This window comes from Canis aureus, chromosome 15, assembly GCF_053574225.1.
Source record: "Canis aureus isolate CA01 chromosome 15, VMU_Caureus_v.1.0, whole genome shotgun sequence".
NCBI lineage: Eukaryota > Metazoa > Chordata > Mammalia > Carnivora > Canidae > Canis > Canis aureus.
Window position 1 is genome coordinate 59,180,600 of NC_135625.1, and position 19,297 is coordinate 59,199,896.

Here is a 19,297-nt window from a genome sequence, read left to right on the forward strand (position 1 = left end):
GCCCTAGGGAAGTTGTGACTTGTCAGTGAGGGCTCTGTAATGTGCTGAAGTGTCAGGACAGGCTGCTGGGGATAGTCAGGTGTGGTGTTGCTTCTTCAAAATGCAGCCCTTTCGTAAAATGCGGCCCTTAACCACACTACTCAACCTGCAGGGGTGTTTTGAAGGAACAAAAGGAGGTGAAGAGGATGCGGTGAAGTCCACTTTGACAAAACATCCTCCCATCTCCTGAGAGGAGTCAGATGACTGAACTCTCTCCTTCAACCTTGGGATATCTGACAAGTCAACACTGCAAAACTACAAAGCCCTTCAAATGATACTGTGTGTTGGGTTCCTGTTTCTTCACTCCCGCTTATGAAGCAGGAGGAGGAGGAAAGGAGTGATGCAGTGGGTTGCAGGTGGCCATGGACACGGGGTCCGCTTTGAGTTGACTCTGCCTGTGTAATAATAAATGAGTGTGTGTGGGGATCCCTGGGTGGCGCAGCGGTTTGGCGCCTGCCTTTGGCCCAGGGCGCGATCCTGGAGACCCGGGATCGAATCCCACATCAGGCTCCCGGTGCATGGAGCCTGCTTCTTCCTCTGCCTGTGTCTCTGCCTCATTCTCTCTCTCTCTCTCTCTCTGTGACTATCACAAATAAATAAAAAAAATAAAAAATAAAAAAAAAAAATAAATGAGTGTGTGTGTTGCTCTCTGTTAAGCAGATGTTAGTTTTCCAGGCCAAAGCCTTTTGTGGAGCAGTTTATCAGTTTCCCGACTGTGCCTTTTAAATAGAGTAATTGCTCTAGATGTTCAATTTAGTATAAAGAACAACATTTTGGGTCAACTAGTTTTTATAAAACTATTTTAAGAATGATCCCTCTTCAAAATACTGGGGGATGCAAATGCATCAACTTTCTTCAAGTTTTTGTCTTGGTAACATTGGTTGTCGTACTCTGGAGCCGCTGCTCACACACAAAGTGATGCTGAAAGGAACAGTGCCCCGATGACCACAGGAAAAGAAAACCTGGCTACCAGAAATATCCAGATAATTAAATGAATGAACAAATGAGTGAATAAGGAGACTGGACGAAATAGTTTCTAGTTGATTGGCTGAAGTGAGCCTCTTTAGCGACACACTTTAAAAATTACCCTCATGACCGGAGGTTGTGTGGTACGGCCTTGAAAGGACAGTTTCAGACCAAGGCAAGGTTAGCAGAGGGTCTGAATAAGACATGCACCAATAAACTTTGTCCACAGAGATTTCAAGGGAGAGAAGATGGCTTATTCAGCACATATAGACAGTCGGATGCTGCTCTCATCAAAATCATTTATAAATGTTTAAAATCAGACTGGTTCTACTACTTCATCCTGGGGGACCCAGAAAAATACCAGTTTGGGTTTTCTATCTTTAGATAAATTCTCTAACCACAGCCACAGGGTCCCCTATTCCAACAGCAACTCACTGAGAAAAAGCAAGTTGCTGGGCTGTGTTGGCCTCCTCATTTTAAAATACTTTCTCGAAGAATCAGAAGAGCTGACCTCTGCCCTTCTTGCTGCTAGAGCTTCGGCACTCTGACCAACGCATGGCACCTGGTCAGGACTCGTGAACATACTGTGGATTCCCCACAGCCTTGGCCTGGTGCCCTGCACACAGTGGGCGTGACCGTGGGGGAACATGGAGGTGGTTGGAGGAGGGGGCAGGCCACAGTTTACATCTGTCGAATTAATGACTGAAGAGAAATCAGTTGTTTTTGCTAATAATCGAGACTGCTGTGTTTTCAACAGCATGGGAGCGGATTCCCGATTCTCCTATTTAGAATCTTCATCAATTAGGGCGAGTCACTCACCTTTCCTGGGTCTTAGCTTCCTCACCTATCAAATGGGAGTGGAACCACTTGCCTTGTACATCCCATCAAATGATGCATGGGACAGTGCAAATGAGAACACTTAGTGTTCTAAAGGGGAGGGGTCCCCTTTCATCTGCTCTCTCCCAGCCTGGCCTCTCTTGCTTTGGGGTCTTCCTCGTAAGTAGGAACTGCTGACCATCCTTCTGCTCTGGCAACTAATGGTGCCAAGTATTGGGGGTCAAGAGAAATAATTTTGCTTTGGCATTTGTCTAAAAATTCTAGGCACTGTCATCTGGTCCCAGAGATTTAGTGACACCCTCAATCAGGTCTAACATTGTGAGGATGCCATAATTTATCTCACGCTGGCTCTAAAAGACATTGGCGTGCAGGCACTGCTATGTGATGCCACGATCACTATCCCTGTAGTGTCATCGCCCCCTTCACTCTTGACTTGCTGTGCTAAGGCTGCCTCATGTTAGGGCAAACAGTCAGCATTTTCGACAGAGTCAGGGTGCTAGTCCTGAGGTGAACAGCAAATAGGAAATGAGGTTGGGAACACAGCAGATCAGAATCAAGATGGTCACAGTGCAGGAGAAATCAGGTTTGGGACAAGCAGGGAAGTCTTGCTTGTTCAAATGGGAACACTGACAGGCTAGAAAAGCTTCCAGCTGGATGGAGGTCCAGCGGCTCCCCGATAGGCTGCACTTGGGGGTACATCCTTGTTTTCCCAGGATGGATGCTTTCCTGTGAGCTCCTCAGTATCTCCTGAAGCTGACCACCTGCACTGAAGGGGAGACCCTCAGATCCTCTTTCTATTCTGGAATCCCTGTCAGCCTTGCCTCCCACTCTCACTTTGATCAGCTGCCCATCTGTGCTCCTGGTCCTACCAGCCTACCTCTGAGGCTCCGCTCCACCACCTGCCTCACTGGAATCGGCAGTTTCACCCCCTTGCTTACTTATCTACACCCTTTGGCCCTTTGACCTTAGAAAATCCCTTCTTCCCTTCTCTTTCCTTAAGCTACTTTCCCTTTGAAAATCCACAGTACTCTGCTAGTTATTATGGGGCTGATATTCCATTTTGGGTGATGATTTGTATGTGTCGTATCTCACTTACTACCCTGCAAACCTCCCGAGGACGGAGACTGTCTACCTTATTTATGTAACACTTGCATTCCTAGCATCCTATCTCACACTCGCAGGTCCAGTAAATATTTACTGTGTTGAATTTTATGATAATTCTGATTTTTAAGAACAAGTAATTATATTTCCTCCCCGTTTTTCTCTCCAAAATGTAGTCATGATAACATGATCACATTATACAGTGGTTTCTCTACAAATAAAACAGCTATGGGGTTCTGTTTTATCCTGCTCAGACTCAAGTACGCTTTCCTGTCTTCTTGGATCTTAAAACATTTTTTAAGGCAACAGTCATTCGATCTCTCCAGAAAACGTGACCATCTCTCTCTGTGAGTTTCCTGTCACAACCAGACAGCTGGAGCCCTTCATGATTACTCTCTGGCTTCAAGTTACAGTTCTCCTGTTCGGTGTAACATCTCAGGTGGGCCTCTGCATTTTTCATCTTATGAAGCTCTGGTCCTCAGCAGCCCGTGTCACTATTGGTGGTGGTTCCTCAATGTGCACCTGCCCCTTGACTTGCTCCCTGCCCTCCCCTGCTGCTAAGAATTTCAGTTTGGTTTCTCTCTGGGGCTGTGGGGATGGCCGCAGAAACAGTGTGTGTTCGGCCCTGGCAGCCGTGTGCCTGGTGGAGAGATCACTCTCTCATCCTCTTTCTTCTTCCTCAGACACAGTATTCAGTTCTCTTCTGAGCACATATGTTGAGGTTCTGTGTCAATTCAAATCTCATACTTAAAAAACGCTAGGGCCAATCTAGTTGATTGTCAGATTTTTAAATTGCTTTTTCTTTTCCCCAGCTGTAGCAAAGGGCTGTGTGGGGCTGCCTGGCCTGTTTTATGGCTAGTGTTACAAACATGTGGACCGGCTGCTCTGGGCTTAGAGAAGCCTTTCTCTTTGGGATGGGACCACCCGAGCCCACAATATTCCTGGGCTGGGGAGCATGGCGTGATGGTGAGGATGGAGTATTCACTCAACTTGGGGTTGTTATCAAAAATAGGGAGATGGGGATCCCTGGGTGGCGCAGCGGTTTGGCGCCTGTCTTTGGCCCAGGGCACGATCCTGGAGACCCGGGATCGAATCCCACATCGGGCTCCCGGCGCATGGAGCCTGCTTCTCCCTCTGCCTGTGTGTGTCTCTGCCTCTCTCTCTCTCACTGTGTGCCTATCATAAATAAATTAAAAAAAATTAAAAAAAAAAATAGGGAGATGCCAGTCCCAGCACAGGTAGGTGGGGAGTGAGGAACTGTGTCTGGTGTCCCCAGTGCCATGGCCCCTCTGGCATGAATGATGGCAGGACCAGAATGGCTCTAAAACATCCTCTTCTGAGATGCACTGAGGACCAGGGCTGAGACATCAAACAAGGACAGGGGACACTGGAATGAGACATATACTAGTTCTCTCATGGAAAATAAGCAAAATACTGAGTTCATTATAAAGATGGGGAGGGGATAGCCCAGGCAGGAATAGCTATAGGGAAAGTGTTTTAATTAGCCTATCTGTACATTGAGTAATGATTTTAAGTGTAAGAATTTATTATTTAATCAAGAAGATTTGTGATTACTAATTAGTGACATTGTATCCAATCAGGAATTAATCATTGAGGCCTAATTGTGAATGATAAAGCTATGCCTAGTCACGGTCTGTGTGCAGGCCGCTAGCGCTGGGCTCAGCAGTGGTGGGCCTCCCCCACCTTCCCTGATTCTTGGTCCCAGTCGGAGAGGCCAGCAGGCTGGAGATGGGGTTCTGAGGCTTTGGGATCTACAAGGCCCCAGGGCCCCTCGGGGTGCAGAAGGCCAGGGGACTGACTGTTCCAGAAGGGCATGGTCCAGGGGCTCATCAGGCAGCCCAAGTACAAACCGCACTCTATTCAGGTCTGGCTGGGAAATGCAGGACAACAGGCTTTGGTGCCAGGGTTAATAGTCTTGCAAATACAATAAATATTCCTTTCCTCTTCCCAGGAAGCATACACAGCGTAAAATGAGTTCTTGCTACTTTGGAATAAACAGTAATGCTCTCTGAGTGAAGAGCCAACTGGCAGTTTGAAAGATTGGGTTAATCAGACACAGAGAAATTTCTGATTAATTGGACAATTATTTCAAATTCTGAGAGCCAAGGCAATGCTAGAGAAATATCCTGACCAACTGGGAAAAAATTCAACAGCCCACGGCAGAGATTTTTAAGCTTACAGGAGTTGAGATACATTGGCACTGCATACAACTGGTCTCAAGTCCCCCAAATGTATAGAGACTATAAGTGTTTTTCAAAACCAAAGTGATTCAAAATTATTTTGGCATTGAACAATTATGGAAAATCGGTCTGATATTCTCTTGAAATCACTCTAGGACTCTACGACATGGCAAAACCAAAAAGTAGAGGCCAGGAGAGAGGGAGAGAGATCGTCGTGTCCAGATCCATGGAGCACTGTGTGTGTAAGCCAGCGGCACAGTGTGCCCCCCTGTCCTGCCCCTTCCTGCAGTCTCAAGGTGGCACGGCCTCACCTGGTGGGGGCATGCTTCTGTTCCTCCTCCTCGTCCGTGTCGCTGCTGATGGTGATGACGCTGACCGTGGGGCTGGGGGTGTCAGGAATGACAATCGTCTGCCGCTGCCGCTCCCTGGTGGTGCTGGAGGCCCCGTCGCCCCACCCGCACGTGACGGAGGAGCTGCAGGCCGGGCTGCTGTGCACCAGGGCGCAGCGGGGAGGCGTGTTCTCCTTGACGCGCTTGGACCGCTGAGGGGAGCTGATGGCCTGTGAGGAGGACACCTCACAGGTGGAGACGTTTCTGTAACGACACAGGCACACACGCTTGTGGAGGCCCCGCACCTCCTCCCAAGGAGCCCAACTGTCTAGAAACACCAGCTTTGCCAAATCTCCATTAAAAAGTTAGAAGTTCAGGGGGTGCCTGGTGGGGGGGCTTGGTAGGTTCAGCGTCTGCCTTTGGCTCAGGTCATGATCCTGGGGAACTGGGATGCAGCCCTGCTTTGGGCTCTCTGCTGGTGGGGAGGGGAGTCTGCTTCTCCCTCTCCCTTTGCCCCTCCACCTGCTTGTGTGCTTTCTCTCTTGTGCTGTCTCTCAAATAAATAAAATCTTAAAAAAAGAAGTTCAGAACATTCAGATGTTTTCTGTAACTGCAGAAATGGCTGCCTCTTGAGCTCTTTCTTTCAGCTACTTGCTACACAGATGGCGACAGCGACCTGGCTTCCCCTGGCCTCCGGTCTAGTGCCATGTGCCTATTCCCAGCAGGAGAAAGGGAGCAGCCAGGGGTCTCGGGAGAGGGAGAGGGCATGTATCCAGGATCGGGCTGTGGGAGCAGGTGCAGTGCACAGGGTCTCAGGGTTGCCGCCCCCCCCCCCCATCTCAGGGTCAAGGTCTGACTTCCTGAGCTCTGCCCTGTCATTCTCCAAAAGTACATGGGTCTTGTTTTGAAGGGACTTGAAAGAAGGAAGCGTTATTTGCCACATAAAGCTTTGGTTTCCTTGCTGATGGCTGTTCTGCCACTTATGAAACTACAACACTCATGTCTTTGACATCTGAGCCTCATAGGAAGTTTACCAGTCTGTCTGAACTGTAACGGAAAAACTGGGCAAAATGCAAGAGGAAAAGGCGTAAACAGGGAACTTTTAATCTTGATTTTGATTGACTCGAGACCCCTTATCAAATTAGTAAGCGTAGTTTCTGGTAACTTAAGGGAAAAAAATACCTACCTTTCTCCCTCCCCACCAACTCTTGCTGACCTTGGTTGTATCTGTACCGTGAGAGCCTAACAAAACTTTTAAGACTCTTATGTGTCCTTGGAGATTCTAGCACTTTCTAGCTAAAAAGAAAGCAGGAAGATGAGAATAATTCTGTAGCTTTATTTAATTCTCTATCTAGCTGGTGTCAGATATGTTGCTTGTGCCTTTCTGGGGGCTGGCAAGATTTTTTTCTTAAGATTTTATTTATTCATTTAAGAGAGAGAGAGAGAAAGAACGAGAGAGAGCACAAGTGAGAGGAAGGAGCAGGCTCCCCATTGAGCAGGGAGCCCAATGTGGGGCTCGATCTCAGGACCTCAGGACAACCACCCGAGCCCAAGGCAGATGCCCCACACAACTGGGCCACCAAGGCACCCCACAATAAGTTTTACTGATAAGATTGTTCCACTGTTTGCACTTAGCATAAACCTGTAAATTTATTATTGTTACCATGTTGCAACTTTGAGATGATGTTTTCACCACTTCAGCAGTTAAAGTATCTCCACTTGCTGTTGTTAAAGCAAAGTGTGCCTGGGTGCACCACCCAACAAGGGAGAACCTTCTGTTTTCCTTAAGGCATTGGTCTTAAAAATAGGCAAATACAAAACTTTCTGTATAATTATGTTGATCTTGAAATGCACTGGCAATAAGCCTTCATAAAGCCAGCTGGGGTGGGGTGGGGGCGGTGAGCAGGCAAGAGGGAAGGACTTGTCAACAGGTTGGGAGGCTAAGCGTTCTTACTGCCCCTACTTGACAAAGTGAGCCATGAGGATGCCGAAACTCAGCCCAGGGTCAGACTGGTATTGTGTGATCACCCACACAGTTGGCCAGGACAGAGCAAAGGGTTAAGATGGTGGCCTCTGTCGCCACCCAATCTAATAATGACATGGGTGTGTTGTCACAGGGCTGCCACAGATCTGAGATGAATTTCCCTGAGTTGTCAGAAACACCCAAATAAAGAATCTTGAAGAAGAATGACAACTCAAAGGAAGTCAACTCTTGGGTTAATCTTCAAAAGAGAATGAAAAAAAAAAAAAAAAAGGGCAAGCCTTGTTTTTGGCACCGGGTTGGATGAGGAAGTAGGAAACCAAAAATCACTAGACAGTTTATATCCTGGACTTTTTTACTTTGATTAACCTATTCCAAATAAGCAATTAAGTGCTTCCAGGTCAGTGACTCTGGAGAAAAACAGAGGAGCAATTCTGCAGCTACGCAATCTTGATCGCAATTTTTTTTTTTTTTTGTAATTTGGAGCTCTCTTGTTTTTTGTAATAATCAAGCTTATTGAGGTATAATTCACACATAATAAAAGTCGCCCTTTGGAAATGTTTGATGAGCTTTGACAAATGTACTTGTAGCTCCTGCCAATCCAGAGAACTTTGTCATCACCCTGAGAGATCCCTGATGCTCCTTCCCTTCCACTGTTTCCCCCCCACCCCCGTAGTCCCTGGCAACTCCTGATCTAGTCTTGCCTTTTCCAAAATGCCATATAAATGGGCTCATGCAGTATGTGGCCTTTTTCTTGTCTTGATTTTTTTAAAAAAGATTTTATTTATTTATTCATGAAAGACACAGAGAGAGAGAGGCAGAGACACAGGCAGAGGGAGAAGCAGGGTCCCTGTGGGGAGCCCGACGTGGGACTCGATCCCGGGACACTGGGGATCACGCCCTGGGCCGAAGGCAGCCGCTCACCTGCTGAGCCCCACAAGGCGTCCCTCGGTCTTGATTTTTAAGAGTTCATTGTGATGAGACTGGATTGAAATGGAACCAGAGAGATTATTCTGGAGGTAATGTCTTGGATTAACCGCAATTATTGCGTCTACTTGAAGCAGCAGCTAAATGAGTCATATTTCTGACCTTCGAATTCAAAGAAAGCCTATTTCTCTCCCGTTTTAAAAAATAACATTATTATCATTTCCAAAGTGCAACTTCAGAGGCGAGTCTGTTTTTTTTTTTTTTTTTTTCTTACATAAGTTTAAGGACACGAACGGGCGGCCCAGGTGGCTCAGCGGTTTAGCGCCACCTTCAGCCCAGGGCGTGATCCTGGAGACCCAGGATCGAGTCCCACGTCGGGCTCCCTGCGTGGAGCCTGCTTCTCCCTCTGCCTGTGTCTGCCTCTCTCTCTCTCTCTCTGTGTCTCATGAATAAATAAATACAAATCTTAAAAAAAAAAAAAAGAAAGAAAGAAAAGAAAAGGCAGGAACGGCTTCAGAGCCAGGCGCTGAGCCCGCAGTCCCAGCCCTCCCCGGTGGTGCGGCAGGGCAGGGCAGGGCAGGGCAGGGCAGCCGAGCGAGGTGAGGGCCTCCTTCGAGCCCCAGCCCGTCGGCGGCGGCCGGGCACATTCTGCGGGCCGCTGCCTGTCTCGTGCCTGGGACGCAGCGGCCGTGCGGAGGCTCCCGAGCGCCGGGGCTTCGCGCCCCAGAGGAGGCCGCGGCTCACCACCCACCTGGCAGAGGACTGGTGCTGCTTGCTCTTCCGGGAGGAGGTGGTGCTGGTTGGCTGCTGCCGCATCACGTGGGCCACGCCCACATTCAAGGGCTGGGCGGCGGGGAGGGTCACATGACCAGTCAACAGCGCGGGCTGCTGCATGATGGGATTGTAATGGCTGCCGTGAGCGTGCGTGTTCCTGAGTGGGAGGCGGGAAAACAAGGCTCTTTTATTGGTTTGAAACATATGCGGCTTTTTTAAAAGATGAAAGTCCCCCCCCTCCCCAATTAAAAGCCATTAAAAAAAAAAAAAAGCCGGTCCTCACGAGCTCATGGGGTTGAAGAGATGAGCTCGTCAGGTGGTTTAGGGGCTGCTCTGAAGGAGTTCGCAGGAGCACAGTCGGTGAGTGAGGAGGAGGGCACTGCAACTGGGAAGAATGCAAGCTGCGAGTTCAGCTTACGTTCTGGGGAGAGGAGACAAATACTCCTCCCTCCACCTTTCAAGGTCCCCAACCAGGTGACCTGTGCATTTTATTTTAAACCTACAAGTGCCTTTAATGGGTTCTTGCGCTCTGTGACGTAGGGTGTCTGTGGCAATGCCATTTTATAAGTGAGAAATTCATAGCTTATGTTTAAAACAAAAAAAAAAAAAAAACAAACGCTTGAAATCTAGGCGTTGTAATGTTTCTGCTGTTTGGAAATGTTGACATTCTTTTGAATTCTTTCCGTGGCTCGCACGAGGCTCAGGCATGTAGCAGCTGATCAGTTAATTACATGCTTGCTGGATGGACAGATTAACCTGAAGGTTGACTAGACGTGTATAGAATTTGGTACTAAGTCAAAATTAATAAAGAGTCAGACGCATGGTGATAGAAGTCCTACTGGCAGCCATTATCCTCAAAGTGGGTTCTCTTTCCAAGTTTTAGGATCTGGGTTGTGGTGGAGCTCAAAGGCTTGTTTTCCCACAGAAATATTAAAAGTGGTAATCGATTAATTCAGAGACTTGGCCATGAGAGCCCACTGAGCTCATAATAAAATTAAAAAGTTAAAGGAGAATTTCTTTGCATTTAGAAAATATTATGAAATTCATCATTGCAAGTTGAGGGAAAGATGAAAGGTAAAAAAAAAGTAGGTAGCCACTTTTGTCAAGATTTTGATACTGTCTTTTGGACATTAGCATTTAGAAACTGTTGTTACAGCTGCTTTGCAGTTGCTGTTTCTTCTCCAGACATGGCATTCTTTTGATGTAAGTCTAGCATCAGTACTTCTCTTTTGTTTATTAGCCATGATTATGGATGTTCTTTGGCCCATGCATGAAATGGAGAAGAGACTGCAAAGAAAGTTGGCTTTAAGCGTTTCTTACCTGGTGGTAACCAGGTAAGAGCTAAGGAGGGAGGAGGAATAGGAAAATCTGTGTGAGTAGGTGAGTTTTGCTGGAATTAAGTGAGCTATATAAATGTTGAAAGACAAGGGGAAAAAGTAGCATAGGATGTATGTGTGGTCTTTTTGGAGAAAAGGGGGTGAGAAAAACAGTGGTTGGATCGGTATCCACTTGGTTGCTGTTCCTAGTGAGCTGGGGAGGAAAGGCAGTCTCACCCAGCATGAGCCCATGTGAATGGGGGAAGGGAAGAGAACTGATGATTTATTGCCCATCATGTACCAGGTGCCAATATAATACAGGTGAGATACAGGTCACCTGCTTTGTATTCTATCTTTATTTAAACTTCCCAGCAATTCCGTGAGATAGGATTCTCCCCACTTTACTGAGGGAGATACTGAGATTCATAGAGGTTAAGCAACTTGACCCAGGTCATACAGAGCCAGAATTGAACCCGGTTTTACCTTCTTTGAAAGAGCTTCCAATGAGTGGGGGTGGACGTGGTGGGTGTTGTCAGTGGGAAGTGAGTGGTGCTGCAGGAGAGAGCCTGTGTCAGGAGATTAAATGGAGGACTAGAGGGAGCTGCATTTGAGGCCTGACTGGGAAGGCTTCTCTCTCCACCCCCCCTTCGTTTTTACAGAGAGCTCTTCATTCACAATAGCCTTCTAGACAAAAAAAGAACTTCAGGGAGGCTCCGTGGTTGGGTATGGAGACTGTCAAAAGATGGGGGGATGCCCTGATGTTTGTATGGAGAGAGCCTGGAGGGTCATGGGAAGCTGGTGAAGGAGGCACAGTGATGGTGCTGGAATGGTATGGTGGAGAGAACAAGGAAAAGTGCAAAGTGGCCATAGAAACAACGGAGCAAGGTGTTGGTGAGAAAGTCAGTGAGTAGGACGGTGGGGTGCTGGAAACAGATACAGGGGGTGTGGTGTACTGGTAGCTGTCAGCCGCAGGCCTCTGGGGTCTGTGGAAAAAGGACTTTGAGCTCTCAGATATGACTATTCACCGAAGAGACACATGCGGCAAACATGTGATAGTTTACCCTTCCAAGTAAGCCCCATTCTGTCAAGCTTTCCCCTGACAGGTCAGATACAATTCCAGTGTGCCCATGTCTCAAAACACTTTGAGAACACCTTCTAGAATTGCTTAGGAGCCTCAGGAACTCCCGTCTGCAGTCTTTAACTGCTGACACATCTTTGTTTTTTTGGGAGTGGAATTTAATTCTGAGACACAAACCAAAAATCATCCAGAGGCAAGTCCATGAATTACACTGGTGATCAAACGATGTAACTGAATTTATGGTTGAAAATGGCAACTGACCATAAAGTAATGATGCTGATTTTCTTAATATCCTGGTACATTTATTTTAAAATTAACTCCCATTACACTGCAGTCATATTCCACATAATCTTTTTAATTTAAAAAGTTCTCAACAAACCACAGAATTCACAGTACAGGCTAGCCCGGCAGCTCTCTGGATGAGCAGCGGACATGCCTCCCATCCCAGACATACCTACTTTGCTGCTTACCTCCAGTCAGCCAACTGCTGGGTGCCTGCCATGGTCTCGGGAATCACAGTTGCGTGCTGCACGGATGTGTGGGTGGCCACTCCGGTCAACTGCTGCCATGCCGGGGGAAGCAGGATTTGCTGGGTCCCACTTGGCCAGGCCTGCTGTAGAGCAGAGGATGTGTGCCATCAATATGTGTGTTAATCACATAATCTGTCTGCCTGAGTCAAGTCCTTATTGTGTGCCCAGGGTTGTGGTAGACCCTGTAATGAGTGTGAAAATGGAGACCTGGTTGCAAAAATTAAGTTACGGGGAGATAAAATTAACATCTGTGACTTACCTACATAGAAGATAAAAAGTAGTACATGAGCAAAGAGTCGTATGGAAGGGACTTATTTGTGTGGAAGAATGATTTGTTTATAAATTTGCTTTAAGAACAATACTCAGAGTTTCCAAAAGTTCACTTATATTGGGCCACACAAAGGTAACTTTTTGCCCTCAAGAAATTTTCCATCTAATATCCTTTATTTATATTTTGCCTTTTTATTAATTAGAATCTAGACCTCCAACTTGTGTGATCGGAATCTAAAGTAACATAATTCTGGGGCGCCTGGGTGGCTCAGTCAGTTAAGCGTCTGCCTTCAGCTCAGGTCATGATCCCAGGGTCCTCGGATCAAGCCCTACATTGGGCACCTTGCTCGGAGGGGAGCCTGCTTCTCCCTCTCCCTCTGCTTGTACTCTCTGTCAAATAAATAAATAAAAGTTTAAAAAAATAAAGTAACATAATTCTGAGATCACCAGATACTTACCCACATCAGAGAGCAAGCATCAAGTAAAATTCTTAGCTGGGACCCTAAGCTTAATTGAGAATTACCTTGATCCATCAAAGCAAAAATGAGATGTAGTTAGAAAGTCAGATTGATTCTTCATAAATGTTAAGCTTTTTCTAAGAACTCTAAAATGAACTTTACTTATTTTTTTCCTTGAATAGAGTCACTGGGGGCAGGAGGGTGTTTGGGGTACCAAGCTTTCTATATCTTCAGTCACTTTTCTGCTTGCCTCTGGTTTATTCGATGATTCAGACTGAACACAGCTGTCCAAACTTGGACACTTAAAGGAATACCACTGTGGTAAAATACTTCTTGGGCGGGTCAAGAATTTAAAGATCCAGTTACTTGTTCTTTGCATTGGGCTGGGTATCACTAACCTTGGATAATTTATTTAATATAGTGCTCCACAAACTGCATCTTTAATATGTGTGTTTTGGCTCATATGTACTAACAAGCACTTCTGGAAATGAATCACAAACTTGAGTCAGAGCTTAACAAACAGTGATGTGTATAAAATGATACAACGACATTTTAGATCTGAGTGGCGGGTTCACCTGGTCCAGCCCTCTCAGGGGGCAGATGAGACCCCGTGAGATCTCTTATACCTTTTTCACATTGCCTGTTTGCTTTTTTTTTTTTTCTCCTGTTTGCATATTGGTGTGTTTTGATACAGGCAAAAAGCTCAGGGACCAGTTTATATAGTAAGTGCTTAATTAATAAATGTTTGTTGATAAAATGAAAGAAGCAATTTGACCAAGGCAATTAATTACAGTTAACTATATTTCAAGTTTACTGAATTCAGATACAGCAGAAAAATAACTGATTAAAACAGTTTATGCGCTCAAAAAGTTAAATGAGTGACAATTTCATTGGCATAAGATTTATACTGACTTTGAGACTCACTTCAGCTTTCATGAAAAGCATGTGTTCTGTTATACTTAAAAAAAATAAATCTTGATATTAAGCCAAGGACATCATTTTTTCCCTCTACTTCCCTAAAATGGATAACATTTTACCTCAGAGAGACAGAAGTGTAAAGGCTGTTTTAATTTTTGACCCTCTCAGTGAATGACAGGTTCGACTCAGGTGAGATGATACTTCACACTTGTGTAATTACTTGTACACACTTATGTAAACTTATAATTTATTACTACTTTAGATAAGATTAGAGCCAATACATTTTTTAAAAGATTCTATTTATTCATTTGAGAGAGAGAGAGAGAGAGAAGCACAAGCAGGGGAGAGGCAGAGGGAGAGGGAGAAGCAGGCTCCAGGGAGCCTGATGCGGGGCTCAATCCCATACCCTGAGATCATGACCTGAGCCAAAATCAAGAGTTGGACGCTCAACCAATGGAGCCACACAGGTACCCCAAGTTTCTGACTTCATCTCTTTTTTTTTAGATTCTATTTATTTATTCATGAGAGACACAGAGAGAGAGGCAGAGACACAGGCAGAGGGAGAAGCAGGCTCCATGCAGGGAGCCCGACGTGGGACTTGATCTAGGGACTCCAGGATCACACCCTGGGCTGAAGGCGGCACTAAACCACTGAGCCACCTGGGCTGCCCTCTGACTTCATCTTAACACCAGTTCTGTGAGGTAAGGGCTGTTATTTCTCCCCATTTGTTAGATGGGTAAACTGAACTGCAGAGAGGCTAAATAACCTTCCCAGAAATATAGTAAATTAAATATTTATTGCTCTTTGTAGCAACTGAAATGATAGCAAAGGAATAAAACAATACAGAGATCCATAAGGACAAAGACAATAACAGTTAACAAAATCCTGGAAGCTGGAAAACAGAAGGGCAATTACTGAGTTAGAAGACTAGGAAATCTACAGGCAAGTCTGCACATTAAACCATGACATTCCTTTACTCCTCAGTTTGCAGACCCTGGTGGGTGGAGGATTCTCTCTAGGAAAACTGAGAGTCCAAGAGAAAAAACTATGGATACGTTGGAGGATCAGGAAATTTGCCAATGAAAATGCTGGGCTCGGGGCACCCGGGTGGCTCAGCAGTTAGCATCTGCCTTTGGCACAGGTTGTGATCCTGGGGTCCTGGGGTCGGGCTCTCCACAGGGAGCCTGCTTCTCCCCCTGCCTGTGCCTCTGCCCCTCCCTGTGTGTGTCTTATGAATAAATAGATAAAATCTAAAAAAAAAAAAAAAAAAGGAAAATGCAGGGCTCATTCCTTTTCAGACTAGAGAGAAGCCCTCATTCAATAGTCCTTTCCCTCCTGTAGCTTTCAAATTAGTTTTTTGTGCTTCAGTCTTAGAAATGAATGAATAGCCAAGGATAACCAGATATTAAAGGTAGCTTCTAACATGGAAGAGTCTAAAACAAAAAAAGAAACTCAGAGAAAACAAAAACAGTGTAGAAATCAGAAGAAAATTTCCAAAAACTGGGCAGCCCCGGTGGCTCAGCGGTTTAGCACTGCCTTCAGCCCAGGGCGTGATCCTGGAGACCTTGGATCAAGTCCCACATTGGGCTCCCGGCATGGGGCTTGCTTCTCCCTCTGCCTGTGTCTCTGCCTCTCTCTCTCTGTCTCTCATGAATAAATAAATAAAAATTCTTAAAAAAAATTTTTGCAAAAACTTAAACTGTCCTTACAGAGTCAAAAAAAAAAAAAAAGTGTGTGTGTGTATACATACAGATGAAACATCATATACAGGAATATATATCTATATCTCCATATCTATATTCAGAGAATAAGAATTCTTAGAAATGAGAACAAGTTAATTCCATAGAAGGTTTTAATTTTTGTAAATTAAAAATTTTTTAAAGATCTTATTTATTCATGAGAGATAGAGAGAGGCAGAGACATAGGCAGAGGGAGAAGCTCCTCCTTGTGGGGAGCCTGATGTGGGACTCGATCTCAGGACCCCAGGATTACGATGTGAGCCAAATGCAGATACTCAACCACTGAGTCACCCAGGCATCCCTCCATAGAAGGTATTTTTAAAAAAGTTGAGAAAATGTCTTGGAAAGAACAGCAGATAGAACAGAGAGAGAAATGGGAAAAAAGATGAAAATCATTAGATTTTTTTTTTTTTTTGAAAATCATTAGATTAATTCAGAAGTACCAACACCCAATTAATTACCACATAGAGGAAACAGAAAGTGCTGGCTTGGGCAGCACATATACTAAAATTGGAACAATACGGAGAAAATAAGCATGGCCCCTGCAAAAGGATGACACACAAATTCATGAAGCATTCCTTATTGAAAAAAAGGAGGAGAAACAGAGAAAGTAGAAGGGAAAAAATTAAAGGTAAAGAGAAAGAAAAACTTCTAGACTAAAAGGGCAGTGTCCAAGACAATGTGTGAAAAAAGACCCATGAGGAAGCATATAGTCATGAAATTTCAGACCACCATAGGAGAGTCTTAAGAGTCTTAACCCAATGAAAAAATGAAACCACCATTAACTCCAGAAAAAACAAGAAGCATAGGAAAGGAACAGAATCCTAATATGTTATGAGGCTCAGCTGAGAATAATATTATATACTAATGATAATAATTATGTAAATAATGCAAAATGGTTGAATAAGAAACTTCCATGGGAGGAATGGGAGAAAGGAAGAGAGAGTGAGAGACAGAGTGCATGACTAGGTGGGTACTGTGAGGATGGGGTGGGCTAAGTCTTCATCTTCCACAGCAGGAAGACAACTGATACCCAAAATGGAAATAGTAGTAAAAATTAGTGTCAGCATGTTATTTAGAAACTTGGGAGTTAAATAACAAAACAAAACAGTTAAAAAGTTATTTTGGGGGATTGGGAAGTGGGAATGGGATAGAGCAAGAGCTACTATTTTCTAGTAAATTTGTGGACTCATGTAACTTTAAAAATCAGGTATATATATTATTTTGAAAGAAAAATTGAATTAAAAAATAACTTCCTTTTGGATAAATTCAAAAGTCCTATAGCTGGTAAGTGGTGGGACTGGCCTCTGACTTGTAGGCAATCAAATTCTAGAGTCCATGCTCTCAGCTAGCATACTGCCTCTCTTTATGGAGAGGATACACAGAAATGATGGCTCTGTTGAGGACCAGGGACTTGTGGTAAATGCATAAAAGTAGCATGGAAAAGTCTTTATTCAGTAACAATTCAAGCAGCATGCAAGACAGAAGCAGACAGCAAGACAGAATGGTTGGACAGACTGGTTGCTGAAAATGTTACCAGAGGAGGTTTTGAATGAGAAGCATCGAAGTTTTGTAATTTGGACAGTTTAAGAAGTTCCAGCCAAATGTTTGTCCTTAGGGAAATGTTTAAAGGGATTCAGGTGCTATGACTGGACTGGCTAGGAGAGGGCAAAAACCATTGTGGAAGGCTACAGTCTACAAGGATATGGCAAACAGGAGTCTCCACGTTTTGGGAGGTGGGAGGGCACTCAGAATTTTTGTTCCAGCCTTTCTAGTATTCAAAGGGGGTTTTGGATCCTGGCATTTGGAAAATGAGATAAATTCAATATTGTCTCATTCAAGAACTGGATTTCCCACCTCTCTACCTTTACCCACTCATTCACAATTCCTGATGGTGGTCAATATGCAAGCTCTGGCTCGAGGCTTGGGAGGACAGGGGTGACAGTACCGACAAGGCTGTACTCGTAAGGACAGTCTGTGACGCTCACTTCCAGATCACTGAAACAAGAGGGTGTGATTTCACTCCAGCTTTACATGCACACATCCTTGGGGCACCCCAGAGAGATGGTTTCCCTTTGAAGGATGTGGGATGCTGCTCGAAGGTGGGGAGGAAAAGGCAAAGCAAATAAAATGAACACAAGGAATGGATTCAAAAGACTCCGACTCTAAAGTTTCACAAGTAAAATCCTTGGAGAACTTTAAATTTTAGTAAAAAGAATGATACCCACTTTTTGGATATACTTAATAATATTTGGAGTGCCTTTGCCTGATACCTAGAAATTTACCCAGAGAAAAATGAAGGCACTAGTTTAAATGTTTAGTTATTGAAGTTAGCTTACTTTCGTCCTTTGAAGGGACCACTTAAAAATACCTAGGAGAGAGCTGCACCCTTCTAGGTTAACATCCTGGCATAGATTAAGTGACAGAGAACGAAAAAGCAACCGATGGACAGAAAGACACATGGTGATACTGGATAGCACAGGAAGTTCTTTTAACCCAATATAAGAAATCTTTGCATGTCAAGCCACATTGGTCTACCATGCCCTTTTTAATAGCTACACAGTGTTCCATTTTATGCACACACATCAATTTATCTAACAAATCTCCTGCTGATGAACATTCAAATTGCTTCTAGTAGGTCCCTGTTAGAAACACTGTAGTGACTAAACTCTTTGTACAAGTATTTTTTTGTTCCCTCTCCCAATTACACCTTTAGATTAAATCCACTCGGGAGATTTACAGCACTCTAGGGACTCTTTTTCAAGTAGGCAAAAGGTACAGCTCTTTCCTGCTATGAATAAAGGATAAACAAATTCAGAAATGCTGAGCCTACTGGTTTTCACCAAACTGAATAATGAAGAATGTCTAGATAACTAAGAAGAATGTTAATTACTGTTTCTTTCAGAACTGATTTCTGGCCTGCCAGGGTTAAGTGGGCAAACAAAAAAGATCTGTAAGTATGTGTGAATTCTATAGGTTCTGGCTCACAGAGGAGGAGCACTGGGAGGCTCATCTGGATTTCTGCCACTCAGAGAAAATAGGAACAAGCTCCTTGGCCCCTGAAGTGAGCTTGCAGTTCTTTCTCTTGGTCCTTCTTGGCTTTTTCCAACCTCCCTACTACCAAACTGTGTGAGCAAAAGGAAGCTATGAGGACCAGTGGGAGAGGTAGAAGTAGAGGGTCTGCGTTAAATACAGAAGGTTCTATGTATAAACTTTCAGCAACACAACTTTGTGTGCCATCAGAAGCTGGTGTCAGTGGTCACTGGAGTGTCATTCTTGACTTAAGAACAGAGATGAAGAATAGTTAATATCCACTTTTAACAAGCTGTTCCAGAACATAGAAGGAGAGGGTAAGAATATCCAACATATTTTATGAGACTGGGGTGACCTCGATGTTCAAATTAGATAAGGATTCTATAAGAGAGAGAAATTATATGCCATTTCTCACTTCCGAACAGACGCAAAAACACTAACCGTGGTATTTACCAACAATCCAGTATTGAAAAGCATAAAAGCCTAACAAACAAATATGATCAAATAAAGCTCATCTCAGAAATGTAAGGATAGTTTAACATTAAAAATCTGTTAATGGGGGCACCTGGGTGGCTCAGTGGTTGAGCGTCTTCGGCTCAGGGCGTGATCCAGGGGTCCTAGGATCGAGTCCCACATCCGGCTCCCAGGAGGGAGCCTGCTTCTCCCTCTGCCTGTGTCTTAGCCTCTCTCTGTGTGCCTCTCATGAGGAAATAAATAAAATCTCACAAAATAAGGTATTTTAAAAAAACCTGTTAATGTAACTTTTCACATTAGCAGATGAATGAACAAAAAAACCACAT

General features: G+C 44.6%; 1 protein-coding gene and 1 non-coding gene across 15 annotated transcripts in view; one reads left to right on the top strand and one right to left on the bottom strand.

Moving 5' to 3' along the window:
- Positions 1 to 19,297, bottom strand: part of HIPK2 (homeodomain interacting protein kinase 2) — a 193,608-nt gene that overhangs the window by 29,649 nt on the left and 144,662 nt on the right. For 10 of the 14 annotated variants that reach the window (XR_013353325.1, XM_077850125.1, XM_077850127.1 and 7 more), the window contains 3 exons: positions 12,020 to 12,162; positions 9,133 to 9,312; positions 5,456 to 5,737 (listed from right to left, as the gene is read on the bottom strand). Coding sequence is in view for 13 of the 14 variants with exons in the window: in XM_077850125.1 (XP_077706251.1) it covers positions 5,456 to 5,737; positions 9,133 to 9,312; positions 12,020 to 12,162 (605 nt within the window). In the remaining variant the exon portion in view is untranslated. The remainder of the gene's footprint in view (positions 1 to 5,455; positions 5,738 to 9,132; positions 9,313 to 12,019; positions 12,163 to 19,297) is intronic. The other 4 variants (XM_077850122.1, XM_077850124.1, XM_077850133.1 and 1 more) reach the window with 1 other exon arrangement.
- On the top strand, positions 15,945 to 16,051 carry LOC144285162 (U6 spliceosomal RNA). The gene has a single exon (XR_013353547.1). It is a non-coding gene; the product is annotated as a U6 spliceosomal RNA (small nuclear RNA).